The sequence below is a fragment of the Saccopteryx bilineata genome, chromosome 3 (genome assembly GCF_036850765.1).
Source record: "Saccopteryx bilineata isolate mSacBil1 chromosome 3, mSacBil1_pri_phased_curated, whole genome shotgun sequence".
Classification (NCBI taxonomy): domain Eukaryota; kingdom Metazoa; phylum Chordata; class Mammalia; order Chiroptera; family Emballonuridae; genus Saccopteryx; species Saccopteryx bilineata.
Genome location: NC_089492.1, coordinates 87,375,462 through 87,397,410, shown reverse-complemented (window position 1 = coordinate 87,397,410; position 21,949 = coordinate 87,375,462). Strand labels below are relative to the sequence as shown.

General features: G+C 43.1%; 1 protein-coding gene across 6 annotated transcripts in view; it reads right to left on the bottom strand.

Annotated features, from left to right (window-relative positions):
- The window catches only part of CLIP4 (CAP-Gly domain containing linker protein family member 4), a 73,068-nt gene extending 52,587 nt beyond the window's left edge, over nt 1-20,481 (bottom strand). For 4 of the 6 annotated variants that reach the window (XR_010730266.1, XM_066266815.1, XM_066266818.1 and 1 more), the window contains exons 1-2: nt 20,348-20,481; nt 1,362-1,509 (exon numbers count right to left, since the gene is read on the bottom strand). Coding sequence is in view for 5 of the 6 variants with exons in the window: in XM_066266815.1 (XP_066122912.1) it covers nt 1,362-1,494 (133 nt within the window). In the remaining variant the exon portion in view is untranslated. Of the gene's footprint in view, nt 1-1,361; nt 1,510-18,857; nt 19,189-20,347 lie in introns of those variants that run through there. The other 2 variants (XM_066266817.1, XM_066266816.1) reach the window with 2 other exon arrangements.
- Between the last annotated feature and the right edge of the window lie 1,468 nt (nt 20,482-21,949).

Sequence of the window (21,949 nt, the reverse complement as noted above, 5' to 3'; positions counted from 1 at the left end):
TATGTAGAATCTGAACATATGAAAATAGCTTATTTGAAAATGAAGTTATTAGAATAGATATGACTAAAAAGACAAATTCCCAATCCAATAATTTTATATTAATTAAAATTTGCATTAACTCTCTGTCCAACGATGATTTGAAATGGTCACTCCGTATTTTACTTGAAAAACTCTAATTCGGAAATGTAACACATCTGTCAAGTTTATCTCCTGGTTTTCTTTTATTCCTTTATCAACTGATTATATACAGTCTCAGAAAAATAAGTTTAAATAGATAAAAATTAGATTACTTCTTTTTTTTTTTTTTTTTTTTCATTTTTTCTGAAGCTGGAAATGGGGAGAGACAGACTCCCGCATGCGCCCGACCGGGATCCACCCGGCACGCCCACCAGGGGCTACGCTCTGCCCACCAGGGGGCGATAATCTGCCCATCCTGGGCGTCGCCATGTTGCGACCAGAGCCACTCTAGCGCCTGGGGCAGAGGCCACAGAGCCATCCCCAGCGCCCGGGCCATCTTTGCTCCAATGGAGCCTTGGCTGCGGGAGGGGAAGAGAGAGACAGAGAGGAAAGCGCGGCGGAGGGGTGGAGAAGCAAATGGGCGCTTCTCCTGTGTGCCCTGGCCGGGAATAGAACCCGGGTCCTCCGCACGCTAGGCCGACGCTCTACCGCTGAACCAACCGGCCAGGGCTAGATTACTTCTTAATTTATATTTTACTGAGACTTAAATGAACCAATTTAAATAGGAACCAAACTCAGGTAAAAATCTCACCCTCTCTGCTTTTTTTTTTTAAGTTTTACTCTATTTTATTTGTGTACACATTGATAATTACAACAGCAGATGACTGAGACAGGGTCTAAATTAGGCTTGCATGTGTACTGAAATTTGTCATGACGTTGTCCCCTAGGTTTGGGTCATTTTAAGAGTGATTATTTAGTGTGTTAATTAGAATCCTAGCATTTTGGAGACAGCAGGGCCCCTGGAAATGACTAGTTGACAGGTGCCCTTCATGTCATTTTTTTAGTATATGACTTTCTTAAACAAGTCAGTACATGTAACCAAAATAAATACATCAACAGCAGAAGAATGCTGGATGTCTAAGCATCACTGCATTCTAAAAATAAGATCATCTAAATCTATTATGCTTAAAATGAACATTTTTACATAATAAAAATGCTGATAGCAGAAATAAAACGTTTAGTTTAAGAGACAGAAAAAGCAATTGTAGTTTTGAAAAAAGAAAACCCTAGCAGTTTTATGAAAACCACAGCAAACTGTTTTAGGAAAAACTGTGAGTGTAGAAAAGGCATAAGACAAGTCAAGTTACCAGTTCATAGAAAATGAGGACAGGGACTTAACATACCACAGTCTGAAGGCATTGGTGCTGCAGAAATGGAAAAAATCACTGGCGTGTCAGAACCTGAAAATAAAAACGGGTATCTTCCAATCAAAGAAGTTCCTTCTAATGGAAAATCCGGAAGGTCCTCTATGGTCATCTTCTAGAAAGCCACCTTTAAAGAGAGAAGGGGAGAAAGCATATCTATTATATCTGTATGCAACCTAGAATGATTGCCTTCAATCACAGAAAAGCCTACATTCTACTAATATGTAATTTACTGACATTTTCAACTTCAACCTTCAAGAATCTCTTTTAGAGAGGAAGGGGGAAAAAACTTCCTTTTAGCAAACTGTTGTTAAAGAATACACATTACTTCACACTTACCGCCTACAGAGTCAGTATCACATGTAATCTCTCTAAACAAAGCTCAGGAGTGATATTATTTCCCAATAATAGATGGAAACATTTTTAAATGCTGAGCTAATCCAAATGGGTGACGTTCTCTTTACTCACAGCACAAACAAGGGCACATTGTCCCTTGTCAATGGGCCTTTAAGTTCCCATGGAATCTGACACAGGTTATTATACCATCCGTCAGCCAGCAGTTCCTGCCATGTGCGATCACATAAAAATAATCCAGTTTAAGATAGTCTCATTATTTCCTGACATCCCAGAAGACTTCAGTGAAAATTGCATCGATCATACAGATCTAAGAGGTTACCGACGTGGTTCCAATTCTTAACAACGCACAGGATCTGGTTGTTCTATCCCGGCAGAGATGGAAGGCCACGCCCTGTACAGCCTATCCTGATACTACCTCTTTTTCCCAGCGCTTTGAATAAATTTGCTCTAAATGAGAATGGCGTGTGAAATATTGTACATCTTGATATCTGTTTTTAAATATAAACAGAAAACCATATTACAAAACTATGTGAAAATGATTTTTTTGTAGTTTATTTGTTAGAAAGAATAGAATAAGTAAAAATAGCTGGTAGCTTATCCTAGCAGATTATGCCATGTGAGGTATTACCCAATGTGTGCTCTATCATACTCGGTTAACCAGCCCTATATTTAACTTAATCATCTCTATCCTCACCTCCCTTCTCTAAAGAACCAGTCACCTCCCCAAGGTAACTGGTTCCTTTCCAACTTGACTGACAGGTCTTTTGAATGCTAAGCAAGAACAGGTAAAGAGTAAGATGCTCTCTTTTTTCTCATATCATGCATATTTATATGGACATAAATATTATTATTCATGAAATAACCTAAGTCAGTGCCACTATGTTAAAGGTATTCAAGTTTTCATGGACGCTAAAATTACTTGCCACTCAAAACTCTGAATCATTTTGACATTCACCTTGCCACATAAACAGAAAAATTAACAAGGAATTGGTGTCAAGCAGCATGGCGATCTTGCTTAAATACTATCAAGTCCGAAAAGTAACACCACAAAGATAGCTCTCCTTCAACACTACAGCTTCTCAGTGTGGAAGTAACTCAGAATTTCTACTTGTTGGCCTCTAGTCGTTTGGCAGTAAGTTTGGGCGAAATATTCCATTCCAAGTATGAAGCCACCTTTAAAGTCAAGGAACAGAAATAAAATTTAATAAATATATAACCACTATGTACAAGACACTACACTACTCTAGATGTTTCAAAAAATACAAAAATGAGTAACAGATGGTCCATGCTTACAATCTAGTAGGGTGAATAAAATAGCACTAGTTACTGCAGATAAGTGATTTTCAATCAGTGTGCCACAAGAATTTTTAAGACATGCCATACCTGACTATTTAGTCAGGGGCACTGACCTCTTTTCCCGTAGACCAGGGGTCCCCAAACTTTTTACCCAGGGGGCCAATTCACTGTCCCTCAGACCATTGGAGGGCTGGACTATAAAAAAAACTATGAACAAATCCCTATGCACACTACACGTATCTTATTTTAAAGTAAAAAAACAAAATGGGAACAAATACAATATTTAAAATAAAGAACAAGTAAATTTAAATCAACAAACTGACCAGTATTTCAATGGGAACTATGGGCCTGCTTTTGGCTAATGAGATGGTCAATGTCTGGTTCCATATTTGTCACTGCTAGCCGTAACAAGTGATATGACACACTTCTGGAGCCGTGACACGTGCATCCCGCGTCACCGTAAGTAGTACTGTACGTGAGCGACACCGCGCTTTGCGGCGCTGCCACATACAGTACTCCAGGAGCACAGATCCTGTGCTCCTCTCACTGACCACCAATGAAAGAGGTGCCCCATCCAGAAGTGCGGTGGGGACTGGATAAATGGCCTCAGGGGGCCACATGCAGCCTGCGGGCCATAGTTTGGGGACCCTGCCTTAGACTGTCAAATTAAAAAATGACAACAGCCAGCACAACAATAGCTGTCTGGTGTGAGTAAGTCAAAAGTATACCTACTTTTTGCTGTGCTGTAGGATTTTAGTAATTAGTTTATGTTTGCCATGAGATGAAAAAGGTTGAAGACTGCTGCTAAAAATAATGAAACAGAATGGGATTTGTTCCATAACAAAGCACAAGCAGCATGTCCTATGGCAGGTCCTGGGAATCAGAAATGGTGCAGGGAAGAAGGCATCTGCTAGGACAGGTCTTGAAAAATGACCCTCAGAAATTGGGGCAGAAATTTAATAGGGGAGCATGTTAAAGGAACAGTAGGCTGGAATGCATGCTACGTCCAGGAAACCAGTCAGAGGTAAAGCTGAGAGGGCTTTTTTAGGGCTATACTCGGGGGTGCTTTAAATACCTGATCAAAAACCAAACCACTTAATTCCATGAGCACTGGGAAAACACTGATTATCCAAAGAGGAGAGTATCCTATAATTCAAGCTGTGTTCTAGGAAGATTAACCTGACTACAATCACACTTTGAGATGTAGTCATGTTCTTTTATACTCATAATTCTTCAGCAAAGTGTAAAACTCTTCTGAGTTGGTTAAGAGGAGCCACGTTTCAAATTCTCCCTTTCAAAGAGTGGGAGAATTCTCCATTCAAAAACATTTTTTAAAAGTGATCCCCAAAGCACCTTTCATTTCCTTGTAGACTGTTGAGATTCTTAGAGAACTGTATCGTACACAACTATCACCTGCCACAGGAATTCATTAGTGACTTACATATACTTAATAAACATTCAAGTCCTAGACTCAAGGTAGAAAAATGATTCATTCAACAAAATGTAACCAGCTTCGTTTTACTGTTAGCTACTTCAAGTCCAGAGAAGCTACAATATTACCTAACCAATGTAGTGAACATTCTCTGTATTTTGTCTTAACTGCATTTTTTCCCAGTCTCATTTCCTTTCCTTCATTAAAACCCAACATTTTACATTTTTTCCCACTAAAGAAAACTATACACCTCTACAAACTACTGTATAGTCTTAGAATCCTTTCGTAAAAGCAATTTCTAGATGCAAAGATCCATGACACCTTGGAATATTGGTCAAACTTGAAGATCCACTGATCTAAATTGAGTACATACTTTCATTTCAAATTCAACTGTGGTTAACTGATGATAACAGACTATGCAAAGTAAGCCTAAGATTTAAAAAAAAAAAAAAGTTGTGGCAAAAATGCACCTGTGGGAACCAGTCAGAGGCAGATACTGTGTAAGCACCCTTCGGTCACCTCAGCCCGTGGCCAGGCCTTCAGTGAGGACTGTGTTCAGACGGTGGAAGTAGCTTGAAGTCCAACGTTAATAAGGAAAACACATTGGCAGTTTTGCTTATATTTTTCCCTTGATCAAAAATATAGAGCCCCAGAGGGTGACAAGATGGCGAGGGAGTAGGCAAATGTACCAACTTCCACCTCCCAGAACCAAAGTGGATTACAACTTAATTTTAAGAACCATCATCTATATGATCCTATACATCGAAAACCCAAAGGACTCCACAAAAAGATTATTAGAAACAATAAACCAATACAGTAAGGTCACAGGATACAAAATTAACATACAAAAGTCCATAGCCTTTCTATATGCCAACAATGAAATATTAGAAAACGAACTCAAAAAAATAATCCCCTTCACGATTGCAACAAAAAAAATAAAATACCTAGGAATAAACATAACAAAGAATGTAAAGGACCTATATAATGAAAATTACAAAGCATTGTTAAGGGAAATCAAAAAAGATACAATGAGATGGAAAAATATTCCTTGTTCTTGGATAGGAAGAATAAATATAATCAAAATGGCCATATTACCCAAAGCAATATACAAATTTAATGCAATTCCCATCAAAATCCCTATGAGATTTTTTAAAGAAATGGAACAAAAAATCATCAGATTTATATGGAACTATAAAAAACCCCGAATAGCCAAAACAATCCTAAGGAAAAAGAATGAAGCTGAGGGCATTACAATACCTGACTTTAAACTATATTATAGGGCCACGATAATCAAAACAGCATGGTATTGGCAGAAAAATAGACACTCAGACCAATGGCACAGAATAGAAAGCCCAGAAATAAAAACCACATATATATGGTCAAATAATCTTTGATAAAGGGGCCAACAACATACAATGGAGAAAAGAAAGCCTCTTCAACAAATGGTGTTGGGAAAACTGGAAAGCCACATGCAAAAGAATGAAACTCGACTATAGCCTGTCCCCGTGTACTAAAATTAATTCAAAATGGATCAAAGACCTAAATATAAGACCTGAAACAATAAAGTACATAGAAGAAGACATAGGTACTAAAATCATGGACCTGGGTTTTAAAGAACATTTTATGAACTTGACTCCAATGGCAAGAGAAGTGAAGGCAAAGATAAATGAATGGGACTACATCAGAATTAAAAGTTTTTGCTCAGCAAGAGAAACTGATATCAAAATAAACAGACAGCCAACTAAATGGGAAATGATATTTTCAAACAACAGCTCAGATAAGGGCCTAATATCCAAAATTTACAAAGAACTCATAAAACTCAACAACAAACAAACAAACAAACAATCCCATAAAAAAATGGGAAGAGGACATGAACAGACACTTCTCCCAGGAAGAGATACAAATGGCCAACAGATATATGAAAAGATGCTCAGCTTCATTAGTTATTAGAGAAATGCAAATCAAAACTACAATGAGATACCACCTCACCCCTGTTAGATTAGCTATTATCAACAAGACGGGTAATAGCAAATGTTGGAGAGGCTGTGGAGAAAAAGGAACCCTCATTCACTGTTGGTGGGACTGTAAAGTAGTACAACCATTATGGAGGAAAGTATGGTGGTTCCTCAAAAAACTGCAAATAGAACTACCTTATGACCCAGCAATCCCTCTACTGGGTATATACCCCAAAACCTCAGAAACATTGATACGTGAAGACACATGTAGCCCCATGTTCATTGCAGCACTGTTCACAGTGGCCAAGACATGGAAACAACCAAAAAGCCCATCAATAGAAGACTGGATAAAGAAGATGTGGCACATATACACTATGGAATACTACTCAGCCATAAGAAATGATGACATCAGATCATTTACAGCAAAATGGTGGGATCTTGATAACATTATAAGGAGTGAAATAAGTAAATCAGAAAAAAACAAGAACTACATGATTCCATATATTGGTGGAACATAAAAATGAGACTAAGAGACATGGACAAGAGTGTGGTGGTTACCAGGGGTGGGGGGAGGGAGGACATGGGAGGGAGGGAGGGAGAGAGTTAGGGGGAGGGGGAGGGGCACAGAGAACTAGATAGAGGGTGGCGGAGGACAATCTGACTTTGGGCGAGGGGTACGCAACATAATTTAATGACAAAATAACCTAGACATGTTTTCTTTGAATATATGTACCCTGATTTATTAATGTCATCCCATTACCATTAATAAAAATTTATTTAAAAAAAAAAAAAGAACCATCATCTGGAAAAACCAACCTTGGACTAAACTAAGAGGACTCTTCAACCAAGGATCACTGAAGAAGCCACACTGAGACTGGTAGGAAAAGCAGAAACACGGAGAGGGCTGCCCAGCTTCCTGGAGCAAACGGCAGCCCAGAGAGACTCGCATGGCAGAAAGTGAGTTTAGCGGAGAGGGAAGGGTCCTGAATCCCAGGAACAAAGCCCCAGCCTGCAGCCCCAGAGCAGGGGTAGGGAATCATTTTGGCTGAGAGAGCCATGAACGTCACATATTTTAAAATGTAAGTTCATGAGAGCCATACAGTGACCCATGTACTTTACGCATTATCCAATAAAAATTTGGTGTTGTCCTAGAGAGGACAGCCGTGACTGGCTCCAGCCACCCGTAACCATAAACATGAGCGGTAGGAAATGAATGGATTGTAATACATGAGAATGTTTTTATATTTTTAATGTTATTTTTTTTTTAAAGATTTGTCTGTGAGCCAGATGCAGCCATCAGAAGAGCCACATCTGGCTCACGAGCTATAGTTTCCCAACCCCTGCCCCAGAGCCTAGAAGAGGCCTACGGATAGTATTTAGCTGCGAAACAAGTCAGGATACTGTTTGTGAGAAAAAGACAGAGATCTCAGACCCAGGATTATTCTTAAAGGGACCGTGCAGAAAACCTCTCTCACAACCACTCTCTCGGGACTCCAGGGGATGGGGAGAGAGGAGAGGACCAGAACAGCGGGAAGAGAGTGTAATCTAGAAGGCACAGGGAGAAACACTTTGAGAGACAGCCACCCTAACCCCTAGGCTGAGTCACTCCCCAAATCTGAAGCGAATATTTCTCCTGGAAACAGCAATACCAGCAAAGGGAAGCAGGACACCAGCCAAACAAGCTCTCCCACAGCAATCAGAGCAGAGTTGCTTAGAAGGAGGGAGCTTTTGGGACTACAGTAGTGAGTCTTAGGGTCTGAGCTGCAGCACCCCCACCCACATGGCTGAGAGCTCGCTAGAGGGTGAGTAGCTGTGGGAGGCGTGGAAGCACGGTTCTGTTGGCAAGGGCAGAAGCCGGCTGGCCACCACTGAGGCCCAGATATGAGCTCAGTCTTGCCTGGCAGTGGAAGAGGGGACAGGCGAAAGTGGTCAGGCCCAGCTGCGGGCCGCCTGCAATCCAGAGTGTGGAGGAAGGGCAGAAGGGGCAGAGACTGGGTGCTGAGCAAGGGCACGGGCATACAGCCTCGCCTAGCCTGCGGAACCAAGGCTTGTGGCCCGACATTTGAGCCGGCTCCTCCCATAGGAGCAGGGCAAAAGCCCGGAATCAGGCAGAGTCCCACAGATGAGCATTGGCACGCAGCAGAGCGAAAGCCTGGAATTAGGCAGAGACCTGCAGCTGAGCAAAGGTGCTCACCCCTGCCCTCAGGGACAAGGCTTGCAGGCCCTTAAGGCACATAACCCCACCCACAGGGGCGGGGCAAAGGCCTAGGCCACCGAAGCTTATAGCATGTGGTCACAGCCCCTCCCGTGGAGGAGAGGCGGAAACCACCACAGTGGGCTGGCACCGGCAATGCCTAGGCAGCAGTGGCAAGGGGGTAGTGGGCCTGCAGACAGACCACACCTAGAGAACACAGAGGCCACACCCAGTGGACTCCAGTGGCCAAAACCTTCTTATACAAAAACAAAATGAGAAGGCAAAGAAATGCAACACAAATGAATCAAGAGAAATCCCCAGAAAAGAACCTGAATGAGTCAAATATAACCCAATTACCAGATGCAGAGTTTAAAATAACAATTGTTAGGATGCTCAAAGATCTTAGAACAACAATAGATGGTCATTACAAACACCTAAATAAAGAGATAGCAAATATAAAAAAGGACATTGAAATAATAAAAAAGAATCAGTCAGAAATGACAAATACAATATCAGAAATGAAGGAATTAAAAGCAGGATAGATGAAGCAGAGGATCGAATCAGCGAATCAGAGGACAAGGTAAATGAAGGCATGGAAGCAGAGCAGCAAAAAGAAAAGAGACTCAAAAAGTCTGAGAAAACTCTAAGAGAGCTCTGTGACAATGAAGAGAAATAACATCTGCATCATAGGGGTTCCTGAAGAAGAAGAGAAAGAACAAAGGATAGAGACTTTGTTCAATCATATCATAGCTGAAAACTTCCCTAAATTAAGGCAGGAAAACGTCTCACAAGTTCAAGAAGCACAGAGAACTCCATTAAAGAGAAACCCAAAGAAATCTACATCAAGACACATCATAATTAAAATACCAAAGCTAAGTGATAAAGAGAAAATATTAAAAGCTGCTAGAGAAAAAAAGACTATCACCTACAAAGGAGCCCCCATAAGGATGACATCCAACTTCTCAATAGAAACACTTGAGGCCAGAAGGGAATGGCAACAAATATTCAAAGTAATGCAGAACAAGAGCCTACAACCAAGACTACTTTATCCAGTAAGGCTATCATTTGAAATTGAAGGAGAAATAAAAAGCTTCCCAGATCAAAAAAAAAAAAACCTCAAGGAACTCACTACAACCAAACCAATGCTGCAAGAAATGCTAAGGGGCCTGTTGTAAACAGATCAAAGAGGGAAAAGAATATAGTAAAAGAGGAATACACTTTAAAAAATAAAATGGCAATAAACAACTACATATCAATAATAATCTTAAATGTAAATGGATTAAATGATTCAATCAAAAGACACAGGGTAGCCCTGGCAGGTTGGCTCAGTGGTAGAGCGTCGGCCTGGCGTGTAGGAGTCCCGGGTTGAATTCCCAGCCAGGGCACACGGGAGAAGCGTCCATCTGCTTCTCCACCCCTCCCCCTCTCCTTCCTCTCTGTCTCTCTCTTCGCCTCCCGCAGCCAAGGCTCCATTGGAGCAAAGTTGGCCCGGGTGCTGAGGATGGCTCCATGGCCTCTACCTCAGGTGCTAGAATGGCTCTGGTTGCAACAGAGCAAAGCCCCAGATGGGCAGAGCATCACCACCTAGTGGGCATGCCGGGTGGATCTCGGTCGGGCGCTTGCGGGAGTCTGTCTGACTGCCTCCCCGTTTCCAACTTCACAAAAATACAAAAAAAAAAAAAAAAAAAAGACATAGGGTAGCTGTGTGGATAATAAAACAGGACCTATACATATGCTGTCTACAAGAAACACACCTTAAAACAAAAGATGCACACAGACTGAAGGTAAAAGAATAGAAAAAATATTTCACACAAATGGAAATGAAAAAAAAGCTAGGGTAGCAATACTTATATCAGACAAAATGGACTTTAAAACAAAGGCTATAGTAAGAGATAAAGAAGGTCACTACATAATGATAAAGGGAGCAATCCAACAGGAAGATATAACCATTATAAATATCTACTCACCTAATATAGGAGCACCTAAATATATAAAGCAGACTTTGATGGATATAAAGGGCAAGATCAATAGCAATACTATAATAGTAGGGGATTTCAATACCCCACTAACATCACTAGATAGACCCTAAAGAAAGAAAATTAACAAAGAAACAGCAGACTTAAAGGACATACTAGATCAACTCAATTTAATAGATATCTTCAGAACCTTTCATCCTAAAGCAGCAGAAAATACATTCCTTTCAAGTGCTCATGGTACATTCTCTAGAATAGACCACATGTTAGGGCACAAAAGCGGTCTCAATAAATTTAAGAAGATTGAAATCATATCGAGCATTTTCTCTGATCACAATGGTATGAAACTAGAAATCAACCACAGAAAAACTAAAAAATACTCAAACACTTGGAAACTAAATAGCATGATATTAAATAACAAATGGGTTAAAAATGAGATCAAAGAAGAAATTAAAAATTTCCTAGAAATGAATGATAATGAGCATACATCAGCTCAAAATTTATGAGACACAGCAAAAGAAGTCCTGAGGGAAGTTCATAGTATTACAGGCATACCTTAAGAAGCTAGAAAAAGCTCAAATAAACAACTTGACCCTACATCTAAAAGAACTAGAAAAAGAACAGCAAGTAAATCCCAGAGGTAGTAGAAGGAAGGAAATAATAAAGATCAGGGCAGAAATAAATGACATAGAGGCTAAAGAAACAATAGAGAGGATTAATGAAACCAGGAGTGGTTCTTTGAAAAGGTAAACAAGATCGATGAACCTTTAGCCAGACTCACTAAGAAAAAAAGAGAGACGACTCAAATAAATAAAATTAGAAATGAGAGTGGAGAAATAACAACTGACACAACAGATATACAAAATATTGTAAGAAAATACCGCATGACCAGGCAGTGGCACAGTGGATAGAGCATCAGACTGGGATGCAGAGGACCCAGGTTAGAGACCCCGAGGTCGCCAGCTTGAGCGCAGATTCATCTGGTTCGAGCAAAAAGCTCACCAGCTTGGACTCAAGGTTGCTGGCTCGAGCAAGGGGTTACTCGGTCTGCTGAAGGCCCACGGTCAAGGCACATATGAGAAAGCAATCAATGAACAACTAAGGTCTCGCAACGAAAAACTGATGATTGATGCTTCTCATCTCTCTCCGTTCCTGTCTGTCTGTCCCTGTCTATCCCTCTATCTGACTCTCTCTCTGTCTCTTGTCTACAAGGCCATTGTACTCAAAACAGCCTGGTACTGGCATAAGAACAGGCATATACATCAATGGAATAGAACAGAAAACCCAGAAATAAACCCACATCTTTTATGGACAACTGATATTTGACAAAGGAGGTAAGAGCACACAGTGGAGTAAAGACAGCCTCTTCAACAAATGGTGTTGGGAAAATTGGACAGCTACCTGCAAAAAAATGAAACTAGACCACCAACTTACACCATTCACAAAAATAAACTCAAAATGGATAAAAGACTTAAATGTAAGCCGTGAAATCATAAGCATCTTAGAAGAAAACATAGGCAGTAAGCTCTCTGACATCTCTCGCAGCAATATATTTGCTGATTTATCTCCATGGGCAAGTGAAATAAAAGACAGGATAAACAAATGGGACTATATCAAACTAAAAAGCTTTTGCACAGCTAAAGACAATAAGAACAGAATAAAAAGTCAAACTACACAATGGGAGAACATATTCGACAATACATCTGATAAATCCAAAATTTATCATATAAAGAACTTGTAAAACTCAACACCAGGAAGACAAGCAATCCAATCCAAAAATGGGCAAAAGAAATGAATAGACACTTCTCCAAAGAGGACATACAGATGGCCAATAGGCATATGAAAAAATGTTCAACATCACTAATCATTAGAGAAATGCAAATTAAAGCCACAATGAGATATCAACTCACAGCAGTCAGAATGGCGCTCATCAACAAAACAACACAGAATAAGTGCTGGTGAGGATGTGGAGAAAAGGGAACCCTCCTGCACTGCTGGTGGGAAGGCAGACTGGTACAACCACTGTGAAAAACAGTATGGAGATTCCTCAAAAAATTAAAAATCAAACTGCCTTTTGACCCAGCTATCCCACTTTTAGGAATATATCCCAAGAACACCATAAAAAGGAGAAATGCACCCCCATGTTTATGGCAGCATTGTTCACAATAGCGAAGATCTGGAAACAGCCCAAGTGTCCATCAGTGGACAAGTGGATTAAAAAGCTTTGGTACATATCAATATATACTATGGAATACTACTCAGCCATAAGAAATGATGACATCAGATCATTTACAATGACATGGATGGACCTTGATAACATTATACTGAATGAAATAAGTAAATCAGAAAATACTAAGAACTATAAGATTCCATACATCATAGGTGGGACATAAAAACAAGACTCAAGAGACATGAACAAGAGTATGGTGGTTAACGGGGGGGGGGGGGCGAAAACCAGATAGAAGGTGATGGAAGACAATTTGACTTTGACTGATGGGAATGCAGCATAATCAAATGTCAAAATAACCTGGAGATGTTTTCTCTGAACATATGTACCCTGATTTATCAATGTCACCCCATTAAAATTAATAATAAAAATATATATAGAAAGGGGCCCTGGCCAGTTGGCTCAGTGGTAGAGCATTGGCCTCATGTATAAATGTCCCGGGTTTAATTCCCGGTCAGGGCACACAGGAGAAATGCCCATCTGCTTCTCCTCTCCTTCTCCCTCTCACATCTCTCTCTCTCTCCCCCCCTCCTGCAGCCACGACTTGATTGGAGTAAGGTGGCCCAGGCACTGAGGATGTCTCCACGACCTCAGCCTTAGGCACTAATAAGAGCTCAGTTGCTGAGCAATGGAGCAATGCTCCAGATGGTCGGAGCATCGCCCCCTAGTGGGCTTACTAAGTGGATCCCAGTCAGGGTGCATGTGGGAGTCTGTCTCTGCCTCCCCTTCTCTCACTGAATAATAAAATATATATATATGGAGGGAAGGAGGGAGGGAGGGAGGGAGGGAGGGAGGGAGAGAGAGAGAGAGAGAGAGAGAGAGAAAGGTGTGTCTTCCCACAGTGTTGTGAATTTGGGTCTGCTCTCATCTCTGCAGTGAGCAGCCTGCCCGGGACAGAACAACTCTACATCTGGCTGATGCCAATGGCTATCCAAGAGTGGTAACACTCCTAGAAGACAGGAAATGCCTGTTGGACCTCCATGACAACAAAAGCAGTACAGCTGTGATGAAGGCCAACAATGCCGGGAAGAGGAACGTGCAACTATACTGCTAGAGCACGGAGCTGATCCAAACATAATGCACATCCATGGCAACACTGCCCTCCACTATGCTGTCCTGGGTCAAAATCCAGCTATAGTAGCAAAGCTGCCTTCATACAAGGCAAATGTTGAAGCGAGAAACAAGGATAACCTCACACCACTTTCACTTGCTGAAAGTGAAAACAAAGAGCGGACAGTGGAACCTTTATTACATAGAACCTTTATTACCTAGCAGTCCAAAGTCGATCGGCTGGAAAGCCTTCCCAGCAAACCTGGCACTAATGATTCCTGGGACGAAGACCTTGATTTGGATCCCAAAGAAGCAGCAAGTGCTCCACAGAATGAAACAAATAAGAATTGGACTGATGTTGATGGAGGACACAAAAGTAACAGTGGTGATAAAATGTCAGCATTAGGATTAGGAGAAGACAAAGATGTAGAATCACTTTGGGATTCTGAGAGTTCCTCTGCAAGGTGTCCACAGAAGCAGGCTGATCACTTATCCAAGGCTGCAGATCAAAGAGGAAAAAAATATACTAAATGGACAAGTAGACGATTCTCCTAAAAAAATATTCTCATTAGGAGCCTACCGTCGAAGTGAAAGGTCCTGTCCCTGACAAAGCAGTAGGAATGAGTCATGCACAACCGCCCGGATCAGATTTGCCAACAGAACTAGACGAGATTGGGTGCGTTCAGGGTGGTATGCCATAGACCAGAACTAGAGTTGGAAGTGACAACATAGGAAGAGCAAGAAAGGCCTGGGGGGGGGGGGGGGGCAGAGGAGGAGATAACCACCCACAGATTAAAGGGACTCTTCAAAGTTACAACAAGGAAGGTAAATGAATGTGAAAATGAAAGCTTAGTTTCCTGGAGGTATAGAACTAATTCAAACAGAAATGGTGTTGGGCAGATAAAATATTGATATATTATGCTCACTTTGTTAAAGATGGCACTGCCCATGTGGAAGCCTATTGCCCAGGTGATGGTATTAGTTGCCCTTCTTACTTGGGATGAGCGTGATTATATTAATGTGTGTTGGGGCGGGCTGTGGGCAGGCAGGATCCTTGTAGCCTGGGGCTTGGTTTTGGGACTCTTTCCCACCCTTTTTGATGTGGGGTGGGGCACTCTCATGAGGAATCCCATTATGCCTCAGATAAGTGACTTTGTATCAGACTTCCTTGTTTGTATATTGGATTAAAGGTTTTGATTTCTACAATATAAAGTGGGGCAGACCGGGAGCTTGCTCTCTCGGTTCCTGAGACTAGCATTAGAGGAGAGAGCAGAGAGAGGAGAGCAGAGAAAGGCCACATGCAGGAGGCCATGAGAAGCAGCCAAGATGGTGGAGCGCTGAGGGAGAAGCTAGTTTGTGCAGAGTTTGTGCAGAGAGAAGGAGATGGGAAACAGAGGTGAATAAGGCTGGTGAGGTAGATACCTTTGATTCTAGGAAACTCGGATAAGTCAGTGGCTTTGGGAGCCCTGAATGGAAAAGGAAATGTTTTCCTACTGTGTGTATTTCTTGCCCACCAGGTGCAAGCTAGGATTAAAGCTAATGGCCCACCAGTTCTTGGCTCCGTTGTTTTATTACCGTCTGTCTGAATCAGATGCGATCCTGATTCGCATCGGCCAGGCGGCTGTGACGGTAGCCGTGGCTACTGGCTTTACAAATGGATATTCAGATTAATATGTTAAAAGATAAAGTAATTTTTGCCTGACCTGTGGTGGTGCCTGACTGTTGGGCAGATAAAATGTATTATGCTCACTTTGTTAAAGAGGCCGTTGCCCAGGTGATATTAATGTGTGTTGAGAATTGTTGTAGCATGAGGCTTGGTTTTGGGATTAAGCCTTTCCTACCCTTTTTGATGTGGGGCGGTACAATCCTATCATGCCTCAGAGGCTGACTTTGTATTAGAGACTTCCCTGTTTTGTATATTGGATTAAGGGTTTGGATTTCTACACTATAAAATGGGGACGGAATGAGAGTTTGGTCTCTTGGTTCCTGAGGTTAGCATGAGAGAGCAGAGAGAATAGAGCCAGCAGCGGGAGGAGGCCACGTGGAGGAGGCCGGGAGAAGCAGCCAAGATGGTGGAGTGCTGAGTGAGATGGCAGTTTGTGTAGAGTTTGTATCTGGGATAAGGAAAGGAGATGGGGAACAGAGGTGAATAAGTCTGGTGAGCTAGAAACCTTTGATTCTAGGAAACTCGGATAAATCAGTAGCTTTGTGAGCACTGAATGTGACTGGGTTTTGGAGCCCAGTGTGTATTTTTACTTGCCCGCCGGGTGCAAGCTAGATTAAAGACTATGGCCCACCAGTTTTTGGCTCCATGGTTTCTTTACCGACTGTCCGAATCCAATGCGAACCTGCATGAGCCAGGCAGCTCTGATAGTGGCCCTGGCCGTGGCTTCTGGCTTTACACTGACCTGGCATGCTGAGGTCGCCAGTTCAAAACCCTGGGCTTATCCAGTCAGGCACATAGGAGAAGCAACCATGACTTGATGCTTCATATTCCTCCACCCCATGTCTCTCTCTAAAAATAAATAAATAAAATCTTAAAAAATAAAAAATTGTCCCTAAGTAGCCATGTATATAACATGCAATAAGTAGACGCAAATTCCCAAAACTTGGGTTTATATAGAAATCCCATCCTACTCCATCACCCCAAATCAGCTCTAAGCAAAAGCATCTTGTAGCATGGCTAAAATAGCTCATGATTTCTCAAGGATTACTGGATGCCCTAACACAGAATGGTGGTGAGCAGAGAGGCCCACTAACTTCTACAGAGTAGTTGAAGGCTATTAAGACCTCACTAAGGAATCGCACTGAGGCCAAGAGATGCCAAAGTTTTTTTAGAATATGGTTCAAAGGCAGCATCCTTGAGCTATTCAACTAACAGGAAGTCCAAGCTGTATCCTCACAAGTTGGGATCATGAGGGCCTCTCAGCTGTGAGTCATCAAGGGATACCCAAAAAAGTAATCCAAGCAAAATAAGCATTGAAAATATGTCACCAATAATTCATTTACATGAATCTGTTTAACACTAAGCAGAGATTTGCAGCATCTGATGCTTAGTTAGCTCTCAGCCCTAGGGAAAATACAAAGAATACTTGCCCTCAAGAAGATTACTTACTCATTGAACAAATATTCTTACTAAATTTTAGGCTGGGCATAGCAAAAGCAAAGAAAATAGATAAGCCCTTGCCCACATGTAGATTACAGCCTAGTGTAGGATTCCTACAACAAAGCCGTAATTACCATATAACTGTAATAAGTGCTGGATTCAAGAAGGCCAGTGAAGACTTCCTGAGGGGCTAATAATTTAAAACTGTGGTGCCCAAACTGGTAGCTTCTAGGTGTACGCAGTTATTTATTTCAAATTAAAATTTTAGTTCCTCCATTCCTCTAGCCCCCGAACAGAGTCCTCAAAATCCACTTGTGGCTAGCAGCCATCACGGTGAACACTGCAGAAAGACTTCCCTTATTGCAGGAAGTTCTACTGAGCATCACGAAAGGAAAGCTGTGCTGCTCAAAGTCAGGATGAAAATACAATATCCAGATGCCTAAAACAACAAGAAACAAAGGCTGACAAGTGAAACAAGCCTGTAACAGCACAGTTAATTATACATAATTAACAAGAAAATAGTAAGCCTAAAAGTAACCAGATATTTGCAGGTTTAAACTGGGAAAAAGCGTTAAGTGGGTTCTGTCACATAAAGATCACTAGCACAGGTTTCAATACTACAGTTATTATAAGCAATAAAAGACACTATAAAAGAACACTTTTTTAAAAGGCCTTGCTGGTGGGAACTGTAGCTGGTAACCCCAAATGTCAATACCACAAATAATATACTATGTATCAAACCTTTTATAACATATTAACATTGATGACATTTTGACATCCAGTCTTACAGCTCAGGTAGTCCATATCAAATGCAAGCATTTAAAAATGCATATTCATGTTAGCAAAATAAGATAGGACCAGCAAGGTTTTTGTAGCATAAAAATGCAAAAAGCTAGACTTCTGCCATTTTCCCTTCTCTGCTTTCCCTCCTAGTTGCTGCATGTCCTGCACCACGTGATCTGCCATTTAGACGACTTACTTCAACTGTGCCCAAAATTCCTAAATGACAAATGTCAATGCAAAAGTGAAGTACAACTAAAGGATTTTGGGGGTGTTTCTACAGCAGAGGGTGGTTACTGAAACATTTGAAAGGCACCAACCCATATTATGATATTGCTACAATATGAACCACAGTCTAGCTGGGAGCATATCTTATCACCCCATGAGAATATCATTCTCGGCTACATATCAAAACAGTTTCTCAGAGTTTAAATCTAAATTGCCTGTACAGTCTCTGGATGAATGAACAACCTGACATCTAATTTAAAAGAAGGCTGTTATTATAAACCTATAGATTTAATCCACAAGAATGCTGTCTAAACCACATCTGTTTAAGATAGGTCTCAAAGCAAGTGTCTCTCCAAACTTCCCTTCTCAATTCTCACGGTTCAGAATTAAGGAATCCTGGGGTAGCAAAAGACTGGAGGCAAAATCACTTGATTTAGTTTTGAATTGCCACTGGCAAAAGGTTTCTTAATTTAAGAAGCAAGGGGAGATCTGAAGAGGCCCATTTCAGGAAAAAGACGAAGGAGGGGCCGTGCACAGCACACTGGTGAGTGCAGGAGGCAGGGGCGCCGGGACAGTCGTGGTTGGCGCCGCAGAGCTCCGCCGCGGGTTCCGGCCCGTCCTACACACCGCGCTGCCTCGCAGCCTCGGGTGAAACCATTCGTGAAAGACGGAAACGGCAACCCACGTCCCCGCCTGCGGGCCACGCCGCCCCAGGGAGGCCTCCGGGAGCCGGTGACAGCGGCGCGCACCGGCGGCGACCGCGGGGCTCCGGCTGGCCCCCGAGCTTCCGCGCGGCCCTCCCGGAACCGCCAACCGCCCCACGGACACCCGCGCCCCCTGCCCACGCGGCCTGGAGTCCCAGCGCGCTCCCTCCCACCTGCCTTTTCGGTCTCTCCGGGCGGCGAGCTGGAAGCGGGGCGCGGGGGAAAGGCCGAGAGGCGCGCTCCTCCGCCCGGCGCCGGTCTCGGGTGGCCGCCGCGGGGCCTCCCGCCGCGTCGCTCCCGGACTCCGTGGGCCCCTCCCGCCGGCCGCCTCCGCGCGCGCCGGAGCCGGGCCCCACGCGGGCTCTGCGCGCGCTCAGTGCGGACGCCCGGGCCGCGCGCAGGCCGCGTCCCGGAGCTGGCGCGCACGCCCGTGGGGGTGGCGGGCGGAGGCGAGGGCGCGCCTGCACTCCGGCCTCCCGCCGGCACCCCCGGCCTCTAGGCGGACAGAAGTGAGCCCGAGGTTAGGGCCCCGTGAGAGTACTTCAAGGGTTAACCTTGTGTGGAGGTGGCGCGGCTGTGACATTTCCAGCTTAGCCCGAGGCCAGCTCCCGGCTCTCGGAGGAACGCCGCCTGGCCCAGGGCAGTGAGTGGGGAAGCAGCTGTGGCATGCTGGACAGACACTCTTCCACAAAGCCTTTGGCCATCCAAATCTGACCTGCCTCCTGGGCTAAACACACTCCCACCTCCTTCCTATGGGTAGGAACCGTGACTTATCCACTTTGGGTTCCCCAGTGTCTAGCCCCGTGCACAGCTCGAGCTGGTAACAATGTAAAAAGCGTAGTCAGTGCCATACCCTAAATTGAATAGTAATTATACCCCAGGGTGTCAGAATAGAGGCGAAGTGAGTAGTCATCCCAGAAGTTTATTTCCCCGCCTGCTTTGCGCCCCTCTCACCCCCTTCTATCCTGGTTCCCTTCTCCGTCCCCTCCGTCCCCCAAGAACCAGAAAGTGGAGAAACTGTGACAACTGACAGACTTGAATGCTGGCATCCTGGTTCTCCATCACCTTGGAAGGAAAGGTGTTACTTGACAACGAGTCCCCTTAAAAAAGAAGCTTAATGAGTCCATTGTTTTCCCATGACAGGTTTTTTAACAACTCTGAGGCCTCTTTGTTCTGGCTTCTGATAAACAAATTACTACACACTGTACTTTCATGTTCACCAAGCACCATGCCAGACAATACCTGCTGCTGAATGAATGCCCATCCACGTCTCTACAAGAACAGAGGTGCCACTCGGGGTATGCTGGAGCATCTTTTCCTGTTAGAATCATCGACTCCAGGAACTAGAAAGGGCTACCCACCACTCTCTAGTTGCTTGAGTCTCCCTTGCAACATCCTCCCACCAAATGGCCATAGTTGAACACCTCCAGTAAACAGGAATTCACTTCCTTTGAGAGCAGTCATTTTATCTTTGATCCACCTTGTTGAAAAGTTCTTCCTACCTTGGGAGCTAAAATCCAGCTCCCTGCATGTCCTCCTTATTGAGTTCTTTCTGCCCCAGGGCACTTCCAGATCAGTTCTGGCTTTAATTCAGAGTACCCAGGACAAACATTCTGTGTCTCTTAGGCAGCTCCTTATATGACATGGTTATGGCCCCACTCACCTGCATGATGAGGGACTCTGGATGAAGCATCTTAGCTTGTCTAGAGCTCAGAACGGTTTTCCTGTTGAGTACAGAGAAGAGAGAAACTGCCACCTCTTTCTATGCTTCTATTAGCATGGCTCAAAATATCAAAGTAATTTGTTTGCAGCAGTCACGTCACATTGTTGAATGGGGTGGGGCATACTGTCAACTAAAACCCATAGCACTTGTGCAATATTTAAATACCATGACCATCCCACAGTCCCTGGTCAGCTGCCAGGGACTCTGTCTCTGCAGGTTTAGCATCTTCCTACTCTCTCGGGGATGATAATGTGATGCAGATGCTTCCTTCTCCCTGGGAGAGAGGAGACCACCTCCTTTTCCCTGCTCTCTTCATACTCTGTTCTTGTCTGACCCTGCCCTCCTCTCTTAAGGGTTAAAAGAAAGAAGGCCAGGGCCTAGCCGCGTAGCTCCATTGGTTAGAGCACCATACCAATACACCAAGGTTGCTGGTTTGATCCCCAGCCAGTGCACATGCAGGAATCAACCAATGAGTGCATGGATGGCTGGAGCAACGAATCTGTTTCTCACTCTCTCTCCCTGCCTCTTTCTCTAAAATCAATAAATAAATTTTTAAAAAATAAAAGAAAAAGAAGAAGGAAAGCCAACTGCCCTTGGTTGCTTAGCCTCTATAAAAGTTCCCTAGAGTCAGTGAGCCACAGAAACTCACAAAGATCTGTGTGTAACAGGAGGTACTATTGGTGAAGTTTCCACAGGTATACAGTTTACTTTTATTGCTGATTTAAATTATTTCTCTGAGATACCACTTTTAGTAAATGACAGGGTGTGGCTAGCTGAGTTGTTCTTAATGATAATAAAAGTCTCTGTTACAAGCAGCCAGGCCACTGCCTTTTTCTGCTACACCCAAAGACCATGGACTACACTTTAGCAAATTCCCAGGATACCAAACCATTGGAGAGTCTTTCACTTACCACATTGGCTTTACTCAAAAAACTAAAGCTATTCCCAAGAAAATCATCAAGAATGCAAGTGCCCATCGGAGTTGTACTTCCTGGAACACTCCGTGGGTCATATAAGTCTTAGAACCAGATATTGCCACGTTAACAATTGGACTGAGCAATGATATGGGGCCAGAACTTGACCTTGAACCTTCCACCAGGGTAGATAAGAAGGCACATGGGCATTTTGTCCAGATGCAGCTGCTGAGATTAAATTATGTATTTTTTCTCTTTTTTTTAAGATTTTATTTATTTATTTTAGAGAGGAGAGAGAGAGAAGGGAAGAGGAGCAGGAAGCATCAACTCCCATATGTGCCTTGACCAGGTAAGCCCAGGGTTTTGAACCAGCATGCTGGGTCACACTTAATCCACTGTGCAACCACAGGTCAGTGAGATTGAATTATATCTGAAGGTAAAAGGTTCCTGGACAATGCAGCAACAAAACACAGTCCCAGGAGGTGATAAGCACTGGTGGTCAGCATCGGTGTGGAGAAGGACCATACTGACCGACCACTGACCACCATATGGTCCTTTATCTATGGGATTCTTACATGCCTTCACTTTACAAATGAAGAAACAGACTCCAGGAGGCTGTGTAACTTGC